Source organism: Podarcis bocagei (assembly GCF_964188305.1).
Source record: "Podarcis bocagei genome assembly, chromosome: 5".
Lineage (NCBI taxonomy): Eukaryota > Metazoa > Chordata > Lepidosauria > Squamata > Lacertidae > Podarcis > Podarcis bocagei.
Genome location: NC_138129.1, coordinates 50,151,474 through 50,169,563, shown reverse-complemented (window position 1 = coordinate 50,169,563; position 18,090 = coordinate 50,151,474). Strand labels below are relative to the sequence as shown.

The 18,090-nt window shown below is 47.0% G+C and overlaps 1 protein-coding gene across 1 annotated transcript in view; it reads right to left on the bottom strand.

The window, feature by feature from the left end:
- CPNE5 (copine 5) overlaps nt 1-18,090 on the bottom strand; it is a 133,585-nt gene that overhangs the window by 65,286 nt on the left and 50,209 nt on the right. Inside the window, exons 3-6 of the mRNA XM_081194239.1 lie at nt 17,596-17,752; nt 15,544-15,583; nt 13,462-13,538; nt 587-646 (exon numbers count right to left, since the gene is read on the bottom strand). Coding sequence (XP_081050365.1) covers nt 587-646; nt 13,462-13,538; nt 15,544-15,583; nt 17,596-17,752 — 334 coding nt within the window. The remainder of the gene's footprint in view (nt 1-586; nt 647-13,461; nt 13,539-15,543; nt 15,584-17,595; nt 17,753-18,090) is intronic.

The following is an 18,090-nucleotide window of genomic DNA, read 5'->3' as shown; positions in this document are numbered from 1 at the left end:
TGATGTATCAAGGACAAAGAAGAATCTGGAGTGCCACTTTTTGCACCGTCCATGTATGGCAGTACCTGCTTTGAATGTTACACATCTCCTCTCTCTTCTTCCTCTATTACCTAGAGTCAGCCATATGTGCTGAGCTCTTATGAGGATTGATGACATAAGCATTGCTAACACTGAAAATAGTGTTAGAAACAATGGGCTGGTCTCAGTTGTGTGTAAACCCAATGGAAATATCATCTGAACAGGGGTGGGGATGATAGCACTAACGTAGTTCTCTCCAGCAATGTGGAATCCCATCCGCAAAGTGAAAAATCTACTCCAGCCCACAGTATCATGCTCAGAATGGCGTAGGACAACCATGTGGAGGTACCACCATTGGGTAAGAAAGACTGGTGTTCTTTGTGCAAATTACACTTATATTTAGCAGTGGGTGAAATGTGCTAGGGCAGTGCTGGAATTAACAGCCTTTCTCCTCCCACTTTCTCCTCTAGCACTTGGTTCCTTAATATATGCCTACATGCCAAGCTATGGTAAAAAATAACAGGGTTATTTCTAGGGTAGGAGAATAAGAGGCTTCGGCATGACTTACCCATTGGAGACAGATGGCATAGGCTTCCCGGTTTTGGAATGTAATGTAAAGGCTCCCATCCTGGAAAAGGGGAAAGGAAAGAAAGACGCCTAATTCCTACTGATTCCGTACTTCTGTGTGCGTGCTCTCTCTGTGCATCATTTCCTGTTCATCTAATGCAACAGTATAGACTGGAATTGGTTCTGATGTCCTGTCCTAAATATGGTGGTTACTAGCTCCAAAGCTCTGTGTAGCTTTGGACCAGGACACTTAAGGGATCATAGACTTCAATACAAACATTCAACACATTTAGTTAGGTTAACTGCCTGAGGCGAAACCGAAAGGTGTCCCCATTCTCCCTTGCCAAAGCCTCACTTACCAGGATCATGAGGCAGTTGCGACTTCCAGTGAGTTCTTGTGAAACTCTTGCTAGATCTTGCACAGCACTCACAAGATCTTACCAGAAGCCACTGCTTCTCCTCTCTCCTCTGGTGGTGATGGCATGGGTGGGTGGGAGCCCCGTGTGGGTGCTGCCCCACAGAAATCCACCACCATATACAGCTGCCTCAGTGAACCTCATGGGCAGACCAGCTCTGTGTGGAGGCTCTTCTGCACATCCCATAATCAGCTGGAGTGGGAAAAGCTGGAAAGGCCTTTTTGAAACATACCAGATGCTAGTGAGTGAAAGCTGCAGTCTAGTCTCATGTTGAGTTTCCCATGTGTTTGTTTGTTCCTTGCTTGGTTCCTGCTACATCAAGCAACTACTTACATGATCAAAACTATGCTTGCAGATCAAATATTAGAAAGGCAGGGCTTTCATATCTGTCAGGGGTTTAGGAGCAGAGGCACGGGCAAGGGAGGAGACAGAGAGCGAAGGGGAGGAGGCAGAAGAAAAGATGAGTGATGACGACGACCCGAGATCTCCCAGTCTTTCCAGTGAATCAGAGGATTCACAGAAAGGAGCACCAGCGGCAAGGGCAAGGGGGGAGTCTAGGGGGGCACCCCAGGAAGATAGAGCCAGAGGGGACTCAGGGGGGAGCAGCTGGAAATCGGGACCAGCGTCACCGCCAGGAAGCAGGGAAGAGAAAGGGAGCCAGGGGGGAAGCGCTGGCAGCTCACCACAGGAGGGAGGGCATGAGTCAGGAGTGGCCACGCCTCCATCGGGGAGCGAAGAAACGGTTAAGAGGAAAGTGGAAGGTTGGGCGCGCGCGCCAAGTTCAAATGCAGAGGAAGGCGGCGCAGTAAGCAGCCCCGAAAGGGAACCAGGTCCTAAAGCCCGGCGCAAGGAGGCAGGAGGGTCCGGGTCAGCGTCAGAAGAATCCCGGAAGGAAGAAGCCCCGGGGGGTAGAGGGACCCAGAGGAGGACAGTCAGGCGGAAAAGGTGGAGCAAGGCTAGGATATTAAGTTGGTGCACACGGGGCGGAGACTCAGACGGAGCTTCGCCGATCTAGCTACTAGACGTAGAGTTTGCGCGCAGCAGCGTGAGAATGGAAACTGTAATTCAATAAAGACTTTTACTTAATGATCGCTGGCTAGCGTGATCCTCTGTGAGCTAGGATCTTCAAGCAGCTCTGACAATATCACTTCACACGTCAGCTCAAATAGCAACCTTTTGAGTTCGTGGTAAGTAACCGAGCAAAAAGATATACTGAGCAATTACATGCATGTGTGTGACTCAGACCTCAACCTAATAAAATAATGGCAAATGACTCAAGATATCCTCCCAGTGAAGCTACTGAACAGTGAATCAGCCCCCTGGTGCAAAATGGAAATTCCAATATGGTCCTTGCTCTCCCTGAGCTCACAATGGGACCCTCTTGGATCCCATGTCAAAATCACTGAGCTCAGAGACGTCTAGCAGTGAAGTTGCCTTATTAGCTCACAAATAGCCTCTCATTAACAGCAGGCAATAGGCTGCTGTATTGGGGAGAAACTTCTGGCTGTGTTTCTCTAGAACCCTGCTTTTTGTCCGTAAGCACTCACCCCACAAAAATTCTCACTTCTTGAAAACCCGCTACAGACTCTGAGGGAAATTGCATTCAGAGAGATAACATCATGACAGAATCTGCACGCTTGCCAATGATCAAGCATGCCGTGACCTTGACAAAAGTTCGACCCAGGCTCTGGAATTCAACTTAGCAACTTAGTGTTTGTGCGTAAGTTGGAGACACATTGCTGCCATGACGAGGTTGAGCTCACTGCTCCAACCTCTCCCAGGCTGCTAAGAACAGTTAAACCTTTGGACGTCCCCTGTATTCCTTGGTTTGGGGGCCACAGCTACAGAGACTGTGATCAAGTCCCCTCCTTTACTGATGCAGCTTCCTTGATAACATTTATAGAACCTGACTCTAATATTCCTTCCTCCTCTCCCCGAATGCTCGGGAAGAGCCATGGCTCAGAGACGCATCTGGAAAGCAGCAATTTCTAATCATTTTGGGTTTCCTTCCACCCTGCAAGGACAAGAGACTGTCCTGTATTTCACAGGTATGAAGGAGGGCAGACACAGGATTGTTTCATCATAAGCAAATGATGATCTCATTGAATCAGTCTGAGTCAAAATGATCTGATATGGAACAGCAGAGGCCAAAGTGATAGTATTTTGGGGACCAGCGGCAACACCTTTCTGAAGCTGGCTTTTTGCCCAAGACCAAGGACATTCACAGGTAGTGTACTCAAGCATCACTGTTGCCCATTTAGTACATAATCCTAAACCATAGTTTAGTATATGGGAACAAGCCTCCAGGCACACATGCTTCCCCCTCTCCTCTTCTCTAATGTGGGTGCAAAGAGGAAGCAAGAAGCAATGTTACTGCTTTTAAATTAAGCAGAGTTCCTTGTGTCTTGGGAAAACTCTACGGTGAGTTTAAATCAGCCTTCCTCAACCTGATGCCCCCAGATGTTGTTGGACTAAAATACAGTGGTAACTCAGGTTACAGACACTTCAGGTTACAGACTCATTTAACCCAGAAATAGTACCTCAGGTTAAGAACTTTACTTCAGGATGAGAACAGAAATAGTGCGGCAGCAGGAGGAGGCCCCATTAGCTAAAGTAGTACCTCAGGTTAAGAACAGTTGCAGGTTAAGAATGGACCTCCAGAACGAATTAAGTTCTTAACCCCAGGTACCACTGTACCCATAAGGCCCAGCTACTAAGGACAGCTGAAGGGCACCAGGTTTAAATGCTGTTTTGTTCAAACAAGCCAGGATCAGCGGCGTAGCGTGAGTTGTCATCACCCGGGGCAACGCAAGTAATTTGCGCCCCCTAACCCGGGGCAAGGCACGTAATTTGCGCCCCCCTAACCCCTAACCTGCGAGTTGCCGCTGGCGCTGCCGCCCAAACGACGCTGCTTGCCCGGAGGAGGAGGGGGGCAGAGAGGCGAGGAAAATGCAACGGCCCAGCAGCTGCAGCAGCAGCGGCGGAGGCGGGGCTGTGAGGAGGGGCTGCCTGGCGCGTCCTCCGCGGCGAGCGCTGAGAGCCGCTGCCTGCCGGGCGCCTTCAGCCGGGCGCCGCGAGACATGCGGCTCTGCTACAGCCTGCGCCCGAGGCTCTTCGGCGACTCCGGAGGCAGCGAGCGCGCCCCCCCCCAGATGTTGTGCCCGGTGCGGCCTGCCCCCCCTTGCACCCCCCATGCTACGCCACTGGCCAGGATCAAACTGTGGCATGCAGTCTGCTTCCATGTCATTTATTACCTCATACCCTTTCCTATTTAAAGAGGGCTCCAAGTGGGTTACACATATTATTATATACCTATCCTCTTTGCTGCTCTTTTTGTGATGTCAGCAGCACAGGAAAAGAGGGCGAAATGCCCTGCTTCTACTGTGAAACTCTGCCAGTTCCTGCTCCAACTGGAGGGCTGAGATTACATTCTGAGGCTCAGCAAGGCTTTTTTTTGTCTATCCACCACCAGCCTCACGTTCAGGCTTTGGTCACCATGCAGTCAGAGTGATGGTAGGTGGCAAAGGAGTAGAGATGACGGATCATCGCAGCTGCAGCTACTGACAGTGAAGTGAGGCAACCTCTCTCCCTACCAGCTGGAGAGAGCATTGATTAAGAAAATTGCAGAGTCCAAGGACATGGATTTGCCTGCTGCTGTTTCTCCCAGAAGAAGAGGGGAATTTATCCTGCACTTGCCTTCAGTGAGCAAGAGTCAGCCTGATCAGCTTCCAGCAGCACTGGTGTGGCTATTAATATAATGTATTTTGCTCTATTGAACACCCACTCTGAGCCCCAATACCTACATGGTGATCAACTCTCCATCAAAGGACAGAGGCAAGAGAGGGTCTGGTCCTAAAACACAAAGAAGAAGAAGAGGAGGAGGAGGAGGAGGAGGAGTTTGGATTTGATATCCTGCTTTATCACTACCCTAAGGAGTCCCAAAGCGGCTAACAATCTCCTTTCCCTTCCTCCACCACAACAAACACTCTGTGAGGTGAGTGAGGCTGAGAGACTTCAGAGAAGCGTGACTAGTTCAAGGTCACCCAGCAGCTACATGTGGAGGAGTGGGGAAGCGAACCCGGTTCACCAGATTACGAGTCCACTGCTCTTAACCACTACACCACGCTGGAGGGAGGGAAATAGGCAGGACTAAGAAGAAATTTAGGATCAGCAGCAGGTTCAAGGTAAAGGATCACAGAAGATACAGGACAAATAGAAACAGGTAGTCAAGTCAGGGGTGATATAATTTAATGTGAAATGATGTAGTGCAGAAATGGTTAGCCAGCCTACTACATCCAGTATTTTCCTGCGTCTCTTTCAGGGGCTGTGGGGAAGATGAATCCAAGAATGGCAAGGCAGCCAAGTCAGTCTCAGTTTGCCTCTTTATGGGTCAGTAGGGCAAGGCCAAGCTTCCCAACAACACCCTGGCTGCCTTCCAAGGTCAGGTCAATCCATATAACCATGTTTTGGGTTGCTGAACATTAGCATTATGCAATATGCAACCAAACCATCGGTACTGAGAGGAGACAGCTGAGAATACGAGCGTCAATGCTGTTGCAAAATATGCACATATCCAGGAGTGTCAAGCTGTCTCACACAACAATATTCCATTTTAATGACACTTTGACCACTTGCCCTGTTTTCTGCCATGCCATTTATGTGAGATCCAGGTTGAATGAAGCGGGAATTATGATAAAAATTGATATATAAGAAAATATGGGGAATATGATAAGATGCAGTTTTGAAAATAATATCTGGGGAAACCTACTTGTAAAATGATTAAGATTTGTGTATGATGACAAATGTTAAAAGTGAAAATGCATAAACAAAATAGTAAAAATATATATGTGTGAGATCCAGATTGAGGGGCACAGTGAGGCCACATCCTATCCAATGGCTCAGCAGATTGCCATTGGATTTCAGAGCTGACTTGCTCACTGCCTTCACGATGAAGAAAATGCACAAAGTCAAGCCCACGGCTGTGCATGTTCTAGAAGTCAGTACAGATGGCAAGAACTGGAGATCCCTCTCCATGCTTGTCACAACAATCAGCTGCAGCTTCCGGGCATGCCTATGAAAGCTGGGCTAGTGCAGAACATCCACACGCACAATGGAAAGCTCCAGAGGCAGTTATTTGCTTCCTTCTGACTTGTACTGCTTGCATGGGTGAGCAGGTGGGTGATGTGGCAATGGGTGGCAAGTGGGGATTGCTCCCAGGTGGCTTCAGAGTCACTGCCTCATCTGCCCATCCATCTAAGCAGCACCCATGAGAAGGATGCGTGGAAATTATTCTCCCACTTTGCTACTTCCCTAGAGCTATTATCACTTTGCTCAGTCCTGGCACGGTTCCCACAAGCGACAGCTGAGGATCACTCCCCCTGATACCTTGCTACCTCCAGTGGGGGAAGTGGAGCCCCCAGCCAATTGCATTTATCTCTAGAGCAAGCAGAGTCTTCTCCTTCACATTCTGTGTATCTGAACAGGAGGAGCTAGCTTGAGTCTATGCATCCCCTCATTAGGAAAGCACATCAGCTACCTGACTGAGTAGCTTCTACTTAACTCTCCCATTGCCTGAGATGTACTGAACTTGCCCTTTGGAAGATGCATAGCATGATTTACTTGTGCACTAACATCTCTCAAAGCAAAGGGGTGCACACAATGTGCCAAACACATTTGGAATTGTGAAGAATGACTTCTGTAATAGAAATCAAGATTCAAGTGACAAGTGACTGTCATGAATGGAAACCGTGCTGAATCCAGGATGTGGGAGCGGGGTGGGGGGTGGGGGGGGGAGGAAGGATAATGAATCATTTATCCTTGGTTTAAAAAGTCAAAAACTCTCAAAGCACAGGCATCATATGAGGAGAGGAGAAACAATCTTGAATTAGCTTAGCTGGAAACTGTGCTTAAGAAATATGCTGTTATTTTGCTAGCATGGGATTTCAGAATCAGCAATGAGGAGAGGCCCACAATTGTGACTGGAAAGGTCAGAAAAGCTCTCCAGCATGCTGTTCCCACTGCCTACATGTCCCAGACCTTTGCTGGAGGAGGACATCCTGGCTGTGAAAAAAGCCAATTAGAGCTGGAGGCCGACTGCAATAAGTGGCTGCAAACTCATGTCAATGGCCAGCAAGGTGTGTTGGAAATGCAGAATCTGCCCATGCCTTCCATGCTGTTGGACTTTGTCAAGGCACATCTTCTGATGAGGCGAAAACACTAAATGGGGAGCAGTAGAAAGCCCCATATGGTGACATCCTAAGGGAAAAACATCTCTGGATGTCCAGTGCAGTTCAGTATTAAGACCCGAGACATTCCTGTCCCTTACCATAAGTTGCCTTGAGGCCTTGTTGTGGGTGATTAATAAATTGAATAAATATAAAACAGTACTTTGTAAATTACCAGTGGTTTAATAGTTAAATGCTGATCACAGACGTTGACCATAAATCTAACTGTGTATTTGTGCATCCAGGGTGGGGTAGCAGGTAGAGTTTAGATTTTCTACTTCACACACCAAAATTTATTATGTTTTATTGTGTTGTTATGTGTGCTGGAAGCTGCCCAGGGAGCAGGGGAACCCAGCCGGGTGGGTTTATTATTATTATTATTATTATTAGCTGCCCCCCTGGGTATGCTGTGGATGGGTCTGTGGATTAATAATACCAAACGCTTCATTCTGTGTTCCATTATCACTTTCACTGAAGCAACTCTCTAACTTAGTAGGCTGCACACAGATGTTCAAAACACAGAGGCCAATTACGTTCTGTCTCCCAGGACTTGGCTGTTCCCAGGCCACCCTCTCCTTCGTACTATTAGCACCAAATCACAGACTAGGAGATGAAAAGGCAATGTGCTGTGTCAGCAGCTCCTGCATCTTCTGTCAAAAATATGCCTGGTACCTGGAGGGAAAGGGGGGAAGAGACACACGCCAAAACATGGGTTCTGTAGCTCTGCTTGAAAGGCCTGCTCACACCTCCTGGAGATCCAAGCAGAACGGAGATTGTGCTGATGTAGAGGTACATCTTCTGCTCCCCTCTGTGTTTGTTATTAAATCAGTGCAGTTGCTGGTTTGCCGTGAGCTCCCTGGCAGCTCGCCGGCTCTGCCTCTTGCCATGCAATCAGTCTGTCCACGCTAAACACAAAATGATTCTGCACTGTGGCCTAGGAAGGGTTGTTGTTTTCATGGAGGATAAGATTATATTTTACATGTCTAAATACTAATTGATGAGGAACATGAGCAGAGCATGTGCTCATGTCCTGCTTGTGGGGGCTTCCCATAGCATACCCTCCAATACGGCATGGCCCAAATCTGGGACACCATTTTCCAGGTCTGAAATCCTGTGTGAGTCACATGGCACACATGTGTTTTGGGGCACTGTGCGAGATCGCATACCCAGCAAATGCTTTTTTCAGGGCGAGATCTCAGCCTGAAATTGTGCGAGAACAAGGGGTCCAAAATGGCCTTCCTACTCTAGCAGGGGAAAATGGGGTGTCCCTGTTTTTCCGGGGCAGTTGACGGGTATGCCATAAGAATTTGGTTGGCTATTGTGGGAGCAGAATGATAGGCCTGTGGTTTGATCCAGCAAGGCTCTTCGTATGCTGTTCACCTGTTTACAATATACATTTCGTTTATTAGAGTGCATCCATAAGTTGCACAATGCTTGGAGCCTTTAGCAGCCATAAGTTAAAGTCGGTCAGTGCTGATTCCAGTTTGCCTCCAGGAGCTGAGCTAGCTTTGTTCATGCTGATATCAAGACCTTTTGCAACGAATGAAGGATGCATAGCTATCAACTTTTCCCGTGAGGAACCCAATTCAGAATAATGGAATTTCCCTTTTAAAATGGGAAGCGTTGATAGCTATGGAAGGGTGTGGTCTTCCATCCTCTAATACAAATTGATGTTTCCATCTCTGGTGTCCTCAGGCAAGTCACAGGCTTGGATCCTAATAAACAGGAGTGTAAGTCTATTTTGAAGGGCTGTCAGGAGACAGTCCTCTTTCAAAGGTGTCCTCTGTTTGCTTTAAAGATAAAGAACCATAAAAATGGAGAGCAGGAAGTCCCTTGGAATTGCACGTTGGCAGTCTGCGCAGGCTGTCACAGCAGTCACATGTGTCCTTCCTATTATGTCAAGATGTATTTATTGTAATTATTTCTAAATTTGCATCTATATACATAAATCACCATATGTAGTTTTATGCATATTAGTATCTTATTTTGTCTTCTTTTTTGGGTGATGCAAATCCTCTCTACTACCTTATTTTCTCCCCACCACTGAAAAACATCGCAGCGGAGTTGGAGAATCCCCTTGAACAGTGTGGAAAGAGCCACAGGAGGCTGCTGGGGAAGGAGGAAGTGCAGTATGTTTGTGGGGTGGGGAGATAAAGTCCTTTCCCCACACGGTTCTTTCTGCTGACAGGTCTCAGGATCCAAGTCACTATGCCCCAGTCTTTATTCCCCTGCCTATAGAATGGGAATAACAATGACCTATATTACAGGGTTCCCATGAGGCAGAAACAAATGAGAATTGGGAGTGCATTTTTTTGCACATGAGAAGAGCAGTGCAAGGATTAAATAATGATTTGGAAATCTGCTTCCCTTTATTGTTTCTTTATATCCAGTCAGGGTCGGCACTTTGTACCTGCTGCTTCTCTAAGGAGAAAGCATGGGGTTCTGACTTATTTCCAGCAGTAATGATAATTAATTCCACAGTGGGTTTCCATAATGCCCCCCACCCACTAGGATGGACTGCCTTGCTCCTTGCAGTCACCCTCCCGTGGTGCTTTTGAATTAAAAAGCAGCTTCTCAAAAGACAGAAAAAGTGAATCTTTTTCCCCACTGTATGAATCTTCATTTCCAATTATGTCTGGCAATTGGAAGTGGTCCCTTAGCTAGGGTTGCCATATTTTTAAAAGTAAAATTCCTGACACCCGCAAAGTTGCTGAATTTTTTTTTAGGAGACCACCAAAATTGTTGAGCTTTTCTTTAGAAACCCACCAAAATTGTTGAGCTTTTTTAGTTTTGGGGAGACCTCCCCCCTATAGTAATTTCAAGCTTTAGGAGCTGCCATACATCCGGGTTTTCCCTGACATTTTGCCAGTTCAGCAAAATCCCACCCCCCTGAAAACCAGGACATATTAGGAATTTTCCTGACCCATGGCAAGCCTACCCTTGGCACCTGCTGCCTTCCTGGGGCTCTGGAGGGAATGGAAAACTACATTTGTATGACTGTATTGTCAGAGTTTTGCACTCTCAACAGTTGCTTCCCATTGTGAGTTCAGAAGGAAGGGTCAACTGCAGGACACAGACTGCATCCCCATGCCTTTCCTAAAAAACACCAGGACTTATCTAACATAAGATTTTGCTTGGCTGATATCCTGAAAGTTTTCCTAAACCTGCTTTGGCACTGGCGGAGGAAGGGGGTGCAGCAGGTGCAGTCCACCTGAGGTGTCATCCCTGAGGGGGTGTGACACTGCCGTCCCGCCCCCATGGGCGGCTAGCCCTGCCCCCAGGTGCATAGCCGGAAGCCGGAGCAGCTAGCTCCGCCTCTGTGCTTTGGCCAACCTAGTGTCCTCTAGCTGTTTTGGACAATCACTCCCATCAGCCCCAAACCAGCTTCCCCATGCAGAATGGGGTTGATGAGAACTGCAGCCCAAAACTTCTGGAGGGCAACAGGTTGGCATTCTAAAATTTAAAAGCTACTACTGCTAGAAGGAAAAATGCCATTGAGGGAGAAGACTGGTCGGGGGGGGGGGGGTTGGAAGCTGAAGAGGTAACAGGGCATAGTGAGCTGGGAGAGTCTGAGGCAGAGAAGTCCAGAATCAGAGGCAGAAGCAGGAGAGGAGAGACCAAGAGGCAGAGATAAGTCAGGCTGGTGAGGAGTCATGAGTGTCTCCCTCTCCTGCTGCGACAGCAGTGGCACAGCTAGCGGCTCGTGTGCCTGGGGCGGTGCAAACACCCAGGGGGCAGGGTAAGTTGTCCATGGGGGCAGGACGAGCCAGGCAGGGTGCTCTTGGTGGAGCCTGCAAGAAGTCCACTTCCCCCTCTCAGCCACCCTCCAGCTGAGGGGGAGGCAGTGGGCTGATGTGAGCCCCATGCCACCATTTTGAATGGCACAGTGGCTGTAGGAGTCTGCCCGCCTCCTCTCCCTCAGCTGCAGCGGGTGGACATGAGCTCCATGCCACCCAAAAAGGTGGCACAGTGGCTGCAGGTGCCTGAGCCACCGCATCACTCCCAGGAGAGATGCGTGGCTCGGTCGCATTGCAGGCCCCACGGCAAGTGCCGCCCCTTGAGTGTGCCCTGCCCCCTCTAGCTACGCTGCTGTAAGACAGGCTTTCCTGCCTCCTGATCTCCCAGAACCAGAAGAGGCATGAAAAGGGCAGAGGAGAGGTTGGCTTTACATAGGCACTGTCTCTGATTGCTTGGGGGGAACCCTGGGGCGGCAAGGACTTTCAGACTTGGCAACTGATCCATGGGGTCAAACTTACTGGGGATGAGCTGCAGTGTTCATTGGGCCAGATACTCTTCTAAGTCCGTGCAGATCATGTTCTTGCTAATAAAGAGTTAACTCCAACTTGAACAGTGCAATATACTGCCAGCTTGCTTCTGTCAATTGGCCAGCAAAAGGGGGGGGGGAGAGAGATAACTATGTGGCCCATTGGGTAGATCCACTTCCCCATCTGTGTTTTAGAGTGCTCAAAACCTCATATCCTTACTTCTTTATTTACTATAGTTACAGGCCACCCCTTAGCCATAATGGCTGCTAAAGAAGAATTTATGGTTTAAGGAAATTCAAGTCGAGACAATTAATCCAAAACCTAACACAAGAGAAGAATCAGCAGGGCAATCAAAACAGAGCATCGAAATAAGTAAAACAGCACAGCAAAAAGGATTTGCTTAGTGTCAAACTAGATGGGACTTTACACATATTTTTAAGCAGTTGGCTTAAGACTAGCCATGTTTCAAAAAGCAGCCCTGGGACCCCAATACAAAATGGGATCATGGCACAGCTGCTATTGATTGTTTTTGAAACAATATCCTACCTTATTAAATGACTATGTACAAATCACAGTTTCCTGTGTCTGGAAAAAATGGGAAACTGCAGCTTGCTTCAAATCATGAGCAGAAGTTTCCATTTTTCTCTTTCATAAAATCTAAGGAGAGGGCATAAGCCTGAGACTGGCCACAGTGTATCATCCTAAGATGGGTTCAGCATTACTTTTGAAAGAGATAGATGGCATGTTAAAAATGAAAAATAAAAATAAATAAATGTAGGGCTGGAGGCAGTTGGAAATGCATTGGTTTACAGAATCTGCACCGAAAGTAATTTTGAGAAACTGTAGAACGGGACCAAAAATAATAACTTGAAATTCAAGAAAGACATATGTAAAAGCATTATACCCGGGGAGGAGGGAGGAATCCTCAAAAATTATATTTGTTTTTCTAGAAATATGAAAGAAAACTAACCAAGATAGGCATTTCCAATACAAGCTAATGCAGATTGCAAATTAAATAAGAGGCAGATGCCACTGTGGGATGCATTAATGAGTCCAGAGAGTAGAAAGAAATGTGATAAATGATGTGGATTATATATATTAGCCAAGAGAAAAGGTTCAAGGAGCTGGATGTTATCTGTGGCACGCATATACATATATTCAAGTTTATTGGAGAAAAATATATATTTAGCATTCCTAGCTCTCCATTCCCCTGCCTCCACATCAACATATTTGCTCAAAAATATTGTTGATTTCAGTGGAACTGATTTCCTAGTAAACGTGTTTAGCATTTAAGACACTGTGCGAAACCAAACATTAGATGTCTCCCTCTGTAAATGCTAGCAGAACTTATGTCATGTGGTTATGATTTCCAGAGGAGTAGCATAATGGCATTAGCTGTCACAGACTAAAGCCCACTTCTTCAGATGCATGAGGTAAAATCTAAAGGCTCATTCTCAGCACCCTCGCCTGTAATTCCCAGGAGTCTTTGGGGGGGAGCCGTGACTATTAAACCACTACAGAACTGATATGGAGTGCATATATGTGCATGAATTTCTCTTGTGCTTTCATTTAATTTGACTGGGCGAGGAAGAACACCTCGGCTGCAGGCTGCATCATGCATTAGCAGCAGCGCTAGCTCACATTTTTATCTACTCAACTATGAATCAGTCAGGAAACCTATACAGTGGCCTTCAGTAGCCTGGTGCTTTCCAGATGTTTTGGACTACAACTCCCATCAGCCATGGCTGCGCTGGCTGGAGCAGATGGGAGTTGTGGTCCAAAACATCCTGTAGGAACCAGGTAGGCAAAGGTTACACCAAAGCATCTCAAATAGGAATAAGACTTGTGTGATTTCATCCACTATTGGTTAGTAACGGCTAAAGCTTTCTGCCTAACTTTATAACTTTGCAGACAAAAAAGCCCAACAACAACCCATCAGGCCCCCAGCAGATGTAGGGAGTGAGCACTCACATCAGTGGCTTCTCCAAGCGGCTTCCTGGTGACCCAACAATCTCACCCAGTGTGCAGAATGTCTGGCCAAGGAAATCCTGATGAAGGAAACCAATATAATCATTATGAAAGAGCACAGGTCCATTGGAGCTATTTCCCTCTGTCCAGGGATCCCTGGAAACTGAAGATGAGAAGATGGCCTGGTAAAACCCTTATCTATTTGTGGAAGAATCCAGTCAACAAATTCAACATTCCTGTGGGGCTTTCTTCATTTCAGTTAAATATAGAAGAAAAAGACCATGCACATCAATATTTCCTGTCTGATACAGTATATCAATATATTATTTTGCAAGAGGAAGAGCTGACTTGTTTTTTAAGGATGCTTCAATTTCCCCAAAGCTGCAGGAGAATTAAATCAGCCCTTCAGCCAAGCCGCATGGCTCCTTGCAACAGACGTTACTGGAGCAACGGGAAACTGAACTAAGAGGAAGTGGCTTCCTTACCACACCAATAATCCCTGAACTGGCCCCATGGCATGCTGCTCTAATCCTACAACACAGGAGAGGCAGCTGTTTCAGATCTAGTCCAAGGAGGGCGGGATACCAGTGCCAGAGTCTGGGTCTGATTGGCTTCTATCCATCTGTACACAGATGGGTGCATGTCCTGCCTGGTCCTGCTTTGCAGTGAAGTTGAGATGAATTTGGCTGTCCTACCTTCAACAACTCCAGGTTGTACTGGTAACACAGAGGCTGGAGGAGACAGATGGTAGGCTGGCCAGGAGTTTTTGTCTGACATAGCTCCTCAAACCTACTTTGCCTGCTTATTCCAGGACTTTTGCTTCTGCTTGATTTCCATCCTCGGTGAATCTCTGCTTTGGGCCTGCCCTGAATTCCTTCCCAGTCTTGATTCTTTGTCTGCCCCTTGGAAGCATCCATGCCTTGTGCTTTGACCCCAATCTGCTTCAGCCCTGAACTTGCTGGACCAGATCTGGCCAAGGTTAACTGGGTCTCCTGGCACTAGAGTCATTGTGACTTACCAGAAGGGAGAGGTGGTGGGGAGATGGATGCAGTGCTCCGCTAGGGTACCAACTCTCTGCAGCTACATAGCTCTGCCTCCCAGTAAGACACAGTGATGCCAGTGCCAGGAGACCAGATTAGCACTGCCCCTCCTCACTGGTTGCTCCTGGCCCTATACGGTCCCTTGCCTATTAGGGTGGCCACATGCAATAGAGGATAATGGTCCTATCTTCAATAGCTGTGTGTCACATTTTTGCACATCTATTTTCTCAAACTGAGGCATCAGCATCTGCTGAAATTTCCTCTTCTGACCAGTTATTAAAAGGTACAATAATCCTGCCCATCTTTTCACATGGTCACCTTACTTCTATGGGCAACAGAAAAACAGTAAGTAAATAATGTTCTGGGATGATGGAAGTTGTAGTCCAGCCACATCTGGAGGTCTAGATTTCCCCCCCCCTCCATTCCCTGATGTAGGGAAATTAGAGATAGGAGAACTGGAGGATGAATCAACAGAACAAGTAAAGGAACCTTACACTAAATGAGGAAAAGGAAACGATAACCAGCTAAAAGAAATTATTATCATAATCATGCATGCAGACAAGATAAGGGAGGTGTCAGAATACTAAACAGAAACCGAAGCTGGGAACAGACTGATTAAAAAGAGAATTGCAATAATCCAACAAGGACAAAAAGAAAGAGAGAATGAACCAAAGTATAGACAGAATCAGCAGAAAGAAAAGACTGGATTTTAACTGGGTTTTACAACATAGGGGAGGGACCATTGTACAAAGCACATGATGATTTGCATGCAGGTAGTCCAGGGTTAAATCCCTGGCATCTCCGGTTAAGAAATGTTCTGCTAGCAGAGAACGGGGAAGATGACCTCTGTCTGAAACTGAGGGGAGCTGCTGCCAGTCAGAGTGGGCAGTATTGGACTAGACAGGCAAATATTCTGACGCAGGATAGGACAGTTTTCTATATTCCTAACAACGGAATTGTAAGGGGGGGAAAGGAAGACAAGGATGAATGGGTAAGTATCTCAGAATGGATGTGAAAGGATCACACGAAGAAGCAGAGAACTTACGTGTTTTGACAGGTCGGGGCTCTTGGAGTCCACATCATAGCTGCACAGAAAGAGAAGCAGAAACCATATGTCACATTCCAGCCATGTCCTGCCCTGGCATTTTGTACTCTGCAAAGCCTATGCAGCAAATAAGAGCATGGCAGCTAGGAGACTGCAACATCCGTGGAGTAGGAAACAGCTGCAATGGTTTTTAAGGCCAGGCAAGCAAACCCACTACTTTCCTTATGTGGGTTCGTATGCTTTGCATCTTGAGAGCAGACTTGAATTGTCTCCTTTATCCATTACTTAAAGCAACCTTCCGTTTCCTAACCTGTGACCCTCCATATATTTTGGACACATGCTCCCATTAGCCCTAACCAGCAGGTCTTTGTTGGCCGGGACTGATGGGAGTTGTAGTACAAAACCTCGGGAGGGCCGCCAGTTGTGGAAGGCTGTGTTAAAGCGACAGTGGGGATTTGCAGGAGTAGCTGCCAGGGAGGGGAGAATTAACTCTCCCCACCCTCTGTCCAACCAGGAGCTGTCCAAAAATCCTTGCTGCCCTCTCCTCCCCACATAGCAACTAGGTCTTAAAACACCTAAAAGACCTATTGGCACAAATGGGAGTTTTCTTTCCCAAGCCTAACTGTCCTGCAGAGTTGTTGATACAAGAAAAACAATTATTTGGATAGTATCTGTTCTGTGCTAGAGAATGGTTTGTAGGAGATAAAATGGCAAAGGATAATTATGAGGAAGAAATTTGTGTCAGCATGACTTTCTGCTCCCCAAGGGGTCTTTTCCCCCATGCCAAGGGCCTTTGGCAACATTGCTCAATAAAGTACAGATTTCCTAAATAAGGAGGAACTTTGGAGAAGCCAATTTCAAGGCAGAACAGTGTAAGAATTCCAAAGGAGAACTGACAAAGCCTGGCTCGATAAGGCAATAATCCTGAGATTAATTGGAATTATTGCTGCCCTTGAAGCTCTGAATAAAAAGAAGTCTGCTGAATTTCAATGCACTTGGGGCTCCTTTCTGTCTTTGCAAATCCTAGCAAGGGAAATACGCATGCTTTCTCCTTCCAATATTGTCTCACCAAGCCATCAGATGTTACCCAACCAGACATGTTATTGATAGGCATTGGGCATCTCCAGACTGGCTGCCTGCCTGCTTTTTTGCAGGTGTACAGTGGTACCTTGGGTTACATACGCTTCAGGTTACAGACTCCGCTAACCCAGAAATAGTACCTCGGGTTAAGAAGAGAAGAAGAAGAAGAGTTTGGATTTGATATCCCACTTTATCACTACCCGAAGGAGTCTCAAAGCGGCTAACATTCTCCTTTCCCTTCCTCCCCCACAACAAACACTCTGTGAGGTGTGTGGGGCTGAGGGACTTCAAAGATGTGTGACTAACCCAAGGTCACACAGCAGCTGCATGTGGAAGAGCGGAGACGCAAACCCGGTTCACCAGATTACGAGTCTACCACTCTTAACCACTACACCACAGAAATCGTGCTCCAGCAGTGTGGCAGCAGCAGGAGGCCCCATTAGCTAAAGTGGTGCTTCAGGTTAAGAACAGTTTCAGATTAAGAACGGACCTCCGGAACGAATTAAGTACTTAACCCGAGGTACCACTGTATTCTGTAATGTGTCATTGACACAGTACTAGTGGATCAGTGTGTGGATTTACACTGGGCCATCCACACCTCAGTCCGTTCTATTCATTGTTCTGTGGTGCTTCCTCAGTGTCGCTACCGCATTGCCATCTGGAGAAGCACTCTTGCGCTATAGTAAAGCAACAGTGAGAGGGTGCGGAATATACTAGAACATTTGTGGTATAAGAAATCACAGCATTTCAGCAGGGACCGGCACTGACTAGAAATAAAGCAATATGTCTACCCAAAAACATTTGCAGGCTCAAATGGCATTGAAGCCGGGATCGCATATAACTGCCCCGATGCCATAATGAGCACAAATTGTCATGAATGCACCATAAAAAGGACACATGGAGGGGCCATTGAAATACTCTTTGCACCTTCTCCTCGCCCACACTCAGAATGCCCCGAGTGATGTCACTCACAGATCAAAACGTAAATTCTGCTTCTCTTCAAAAAAGTAATCGAGGATGAACTTGCGCACGAAGTCGGGGTTCAAGGTGTTGTCAATGACTTCGGTCCTGCCAAACTGTGAAGGGAAGGAAGAGAAATGAGATACAGTGGTACCTTGGGTTACAAACACTTTGGGTTACAGACTCCACTAACCCGGAAGTAGTACCTCGGGTTAAGAACTTTACCTCAGGATGAGAACAGAAATCGCGTGCTGGTGGTGTGGCAGCAGCAGGAGGCCCCATTAGCTAAAGTGGTACCTCAGGTTAAGAACGGTTTCAGGTTAAGAATGCACCTCTGGAACGAATTACGTGCGTAACCAGACGTACCACTGTACAATGATGCATACAGTGGCAGGCGGAAGCCCCCAACCTCATATATATGCTGCTGAGACCTGAGTTGATAGGGACTGACCAGGAAATGGGCTTGTGAAGAGTCGTTTCATTCAAACTTCAACCCAATATGTGGTG